This window comes from Emiliania huxleyi (assembly GCF_000372725.1).
Source record: "Emiliania huxleyi CCMP1516 unplaced genomic scaffold EMIHUscaffold_379, whole genome shotgun sequence".
Taxonomy (NCBI): Eukaryota; Haptophyta; order Isochrysidales; family Noelaerhabdaceae; genus Emiliania; species Emiliania huxleyi.
Window position 1 is genome coordinate 72,436 of NW_005199128.1, and position 4,704 is coordinate 77,139.

The 4,704-nt window shown below is 63.6% G+C and overlaps 1 protein-coding gene across 1 annotated transcript; it reads right to left on the reverse strand.

Annotated features, from left to right (window-relative positions):
- Positions 1–2,086: 2,086 nt before the first annotated feature.
- On the reverse strand, positions 2,087–3,312 carry EMIHUDRAFT_75506 (hypothetical protein; the record flags this gene model as incomplete). Its single annotated transcript, XM_005771578.1, has 4 exons — positions 2,087–2,245; positions 2,417–2,520; positions 2,725–2,863; positions 2,914–3,312. 4 exons carry the CDS (start codon positions 3,310–3,312, stop codon positions 2,087–2,089), a joined length of 801 nt encoding a protein of 266 aa, XP_005771635.1.
- Between the last annotated feature and the right edge of the window lie 1,392 nt (positions 3,313–4,704).

Genomic DNA, 4,704 nt, shown 5'->3' on the forward strand with positions numbered 1-4,704 from the left:
GCGAACTTGAGCTGGCCCTGCTGGCACGCCACGTACAGCGGCGTGACGCCATTCTTCTTGGCTTGGCTGACCGCCGCGCTAGCCGCGAGAAGCAGCCGAGCGATCTCGAGGTGGCCGTTCTGACACGCCATGAACAGCGGCGTGGCGCCATCCTGCTTGGCTTGGTTGTCCGCCGCGCTGGCCTCGAGGAGCAGCTGGGCGCACTCGAGGTGGCCGTTCTGGCACGCGATGAGCAGCGGCGTGGCACCTTGCTCCTCGGCTTGGTCGACCGCTGCGCCAGCAGCGAGAAGCAGCCGGGCGCACTCGAGGTGGCCATTGTGGCTCGCGATGAACAGCGGCGTGGCGCCTTGGTTCTGGGCTTGGCCGACCGCCGCGCTGGCCTCGAGGAGCAGCCGGGCGATCTCGAGGTGGCCGTTAAAGCACGCGATGTACAGCGGCGTGGCGCCGTCCTCTGCGGCTTGGTCGACCACTGCGCCCGCCTCGAGTAGCAGCCGGACGATCTCGAGGCGGTTGTTCTGGCACGCGGTGTGCAGCGGGGAGACGCGGCCGTCGTTGGTTTGGCCGACCGCCGCGCCAGCCTTGAGGAGCAGCCGGGCGCACTCGAGGTGGCCCTCCTGGCACGCCATGAGCAGCGGCGTGGCGCCTTGCTCGTCGGCTTGGTCGACCACTGCGCCAGCAACGCACAGCAGACGGACGATCTCGAGGTGGCCACTCTGGCTCGCGACGCGCAGCGGCGTGAAGCCGTTGTTCGTCGCTTGGTCGATCGCCGCGTTGGCCTCGAGGAGCAGCCGGGCGATCTCGAGGTGGTTGTTCTGGCACGCGATGTACAGCGGCGTGCCGCCTCGCTTCACGGCTTGCTTGATCGCCGCGCCAGCCTTGAGGAGCAGCCGGACGATCTCGAGGTGGCCGTTCTGGCACGCCATGAGCAGCGGCGTGGAGCCATCCTTCATGACTTGATCGACCGCCGCGTTGGCCTCGAGGAGCAGCCGGGCGCACTCGAGGTGGCCGTTCTGGCACGCGATGTACAGCGCGGAGCCGCCGCGGCTGCCAGTCGTCACCCCAACGCTCGCGCCGGCTTCGAGCAGCAGCCGCACCGCCTCGGCTTGCCCGTGGCGAGCGGCCAAGGTGAGGAGCGTGTCCTGCTTCTCGGTGTCGAGCCGCGCGTCGAGCTGCGCCGTGAGCGACGTGCCGCGCGTCCCCCACTCGGACAGGACGGCGCGCAGCGAGCCCAGGTCGCCCACCGCCAGGACGGCCGAGAGGGTTCAGAAGAAAAACGTGTGCGGAAGTACCCGTGTGGACCGGAGGTAACAGCAGCAGCAGCACCAGCAGCAGCAGGGCGCGCGGGGGGGAGGGGGGGCGGCGGGTGTGATGGACCCGAGAGCGATTCGCCTTGGCGTTTGTTCTCCCCGAGAGGCAAGAGAAAACCGAGTCATATCTCCCCGAGATCGCAGCCGCGTGATGAGGCAACTTGAAATTTTGCCGGCAAGGTTAGCTCCCCGGCAAGGTTCAAAATTTTAGCTCCCCGGCAAGGTTAGCTCCGGCCATGTGAGGCTTGGGCTGAACACAGTTTTCCGGAAAACAAAAAGGAAAACAGAGGGTCCCCAGCACTTTGCGTTTCCGGAAATTTCCAGGGAAAACAGAGGGTGTTTGAGTCTGAGAGCTGGTCTGGGGCAAAATCTGAGGCAAAATTGAGGAAATCGACAAAATACCCCGGCGGTCGCAGGGTAAGTTCCAGGTATACACGGGTTCTCCGCGAAATTCCCGGCATTTTGCCGCTTTGGCCTAAAATTTGGCTGATTTTGGGCCCAAACAGAGCCAAAAATTTGACGATTTCCACGCAGTTTTCCCGGGAAAATAGAGAGGAAAAGAGAGGGTGTTGTGAAAAAGGAAAGGAAAACAGACGGGGTGCGAGAGGCAAACTGTGTTCAGCCCAATGTATGAGGCTACCGACTGCACTCCAAGCACACCACAACACACATTCAATCACTCGCGAGAGAGGAGCACCCACCGTGGGAATTCGGGCCGAGCCGCTTCAGTGACTGTCGTTTGGTAACCACCATCTCTCCTCGCCCTGCAGGGGCTGCCCTCAGTACTCGACCCTTGCCCCGGCGTAGTCGAAGAAGGCGCCCGAGTCGGAGGGAGAGAGCCCGTCGAGGACGTCGAGCATCGAAGCGGTGCTGTACTCCACCGTGAAGAGCTTCTCGGGTCTCACGTTCTTCTGGAAGGGCACACTCAGTCCCGTGTCCTACACGCGCGCGGGGGGGAGGCGGGGGCGATGAGGTGGTTCAGGGCGGAGCCTCGCAGCCCAGCAGCGAGATGTGTCCGTGCCCACGCCTCAAAGAGCGACCGTGGGCGGGATGACTGGCGGCGCTCTCTCAGCTCGTGCCGTCGCCACTACTGGCTACTCCGGGCGCACCGCGGTGCCGGGGTGCAGCGAGACCGCGTAGACGTCGCGTCGCCGCAGCTCGATAGCCATGTTGACAGTCGCCATGTTCAGCGCCGCCTGGTCGCGCTTCTCTTCTCTTCAGTGATGGCATTCCTTCTCTGGCGACGGGACAGCTGCTCAGCGCCGCCTATTCGCCGAGGTGATGCGCCACGATTCGCCGAGGCTCCGAGCCCCAGGATGACCCATGTCCCGGTGCCGCCTTTGACATTCGGTACGACCACCAGCCGCCCAGCCTACGGTGCAGTGTTCCGAGAAGGCTCTTCTGACGAAGACAAGACGGTACGGCCCAGCAGAATTTAAATGCCGGTTGTCTCCGATCGATCCGACGCGCGCAGACAGGTTGGCGACGATCGCGCCTACACGACGCGCGTGCCGTACGGCTCCGGAAAGCGTCCGGAAAGCCGCGCGCAGCACGGGCTGGCGCCGCCCTTTGCGAGCAGCGGCGCGATCGCCTGCGCCATGAGCACCGGCCCGAGTGCGTTGGTCGCAAAGACGCTCTGCATCGCCGTGGCGTCGATCGAACCCAGCGACCGCTCCGGCATATACTCCGACGGCAGCGTCTCGGCGGCGGCCGACGACTGGCCTCCGTGCAGCTTGCCCGCCACGTTGAGCAGCAGGTCGACCTTGGCGCCTCCGAGGTCGGCCTTGAGCTGCTCGGTGAGGGCGCGCGTCGACGCCTGCTCGGTCACGTCGCACGCCACCGGCAGGATCCGGCCGGGGTACTCTGACATTAGCCTCTCCAGCCCATCGGACGTGCCGGAGCGGCTCGCGGCGACGATGGTGCTCTGCGGCGCTCGGCGAAGCAACTGGCTGGCGAACCCAAGGCCGAGGCCGCGCGATGCACCCGAGACGACGACGAGCTTCATCGCAGACAACCTGGTGGGCAGGACACTGGCCGAAGAGACGACCATTGCTCGCTCTGTTCGGCCAAAGCCATGAAAGTGCTCTATCAAAAAGAATTTAAACAAAAGAACTCTCAAAAAGAATTTTACCACGAAAGGCGGTCGCACAAAAAGAATCTTACCACGAAACTCCCTCGCACATTTGCACACATGCACAGACACACAGCCCCTTCCCCTCCCCCCTCAAGGGCGAGGACACGCACAGGCCGCACCTCTAGTGAGGCCCGCATAGTATGTGGGAGACTCGTGCCGCCGCCCCTGCCACCCCTGTGTCAGTGTGCCTGTGGTAGGAGAGACTGCCAGCGACAAGCTGGAGGCAGGTCGCTAGACTGAGATGAGACCGCCAGTGGAGTTGGGAGTCCACCGTGCACCGCGCTGCGAGCCTGTCGTGTCCCTTGTCAGGAGCAGGAGAGCCCCACCTGTCCCCCTGATCGTTCTTCCAAAATCCTGCTCGTGCAGGTGGGGAACCTGTCCTCGTCCCATCCCTCGTTTGGCGTGTCTGTTTTCTTTCTTTCTTTCTTTTGCCCAGTGTTGTGCAAAAAGAACCACCCCCCCCCCCCTCCCCTGCGCCCATTCCCTGCCCTCTCCCGCCACACACTCCGTCAGAGCCCCCTCCCCTCTTGCACAACAGGAATTCTGACAATTAACCAGCTACTCGATTCAAATCAATGGGCTCGCCCATACCGGAGTGGTTCGACTCCACGCAAACCCGGAGTGGTGAGGGGCTGGTCGTGCGGTGTTCTCAGGCCCAGTGAGGTAGTGCATCCGACGGTCCGGATCCTGCTGAACAAGCTCCTCTTGTAGCTCGATCGGTCACACCGCCATCGCCGTTGGGGAGAGGGGGGACGACACTGCTTCGGCAGCGTGCACCTCGATCCTGTACCGTGTTTGTTATGACCCGTGCAAGCCCCGCAGAGGTGCGGGCGAGAGGGCGGCCCGAGCCCGAAAGGGCCCGCCCTCGACCTTGCTCTACATGGTAACGGATAAGAAGAGAAACACCCCCGGACCGGGACGCCGGCGGTCGAGTCGGGACACGCTGTGGTTCAGACGTCCCCCCCCTCGACGCAGTCGAGTGACTGACATGAATAGGGAGGAGAAAGTGTCCCCCACATATCACCACAGACGCAGCACAGGGGCTCCAATCCTGTCCGCCGGGGCCTCGGCTAGATCTCCAGTGGGGAGTGCGAGGGCTGGATCGACTGCAGCGAGAGTGTGGGTTGTGGACCGTCGGGATAGCGTGTGGCGTAGATGTTCTCCTGGAAGTAGAGAGGCTGATGTCTCTCGCCCTGCAGGAAGGAGAAACTCGGACGGGAGAGTGAAAACTCCTCCCTGCGGCATGTGCGCAGAACGGGTTGC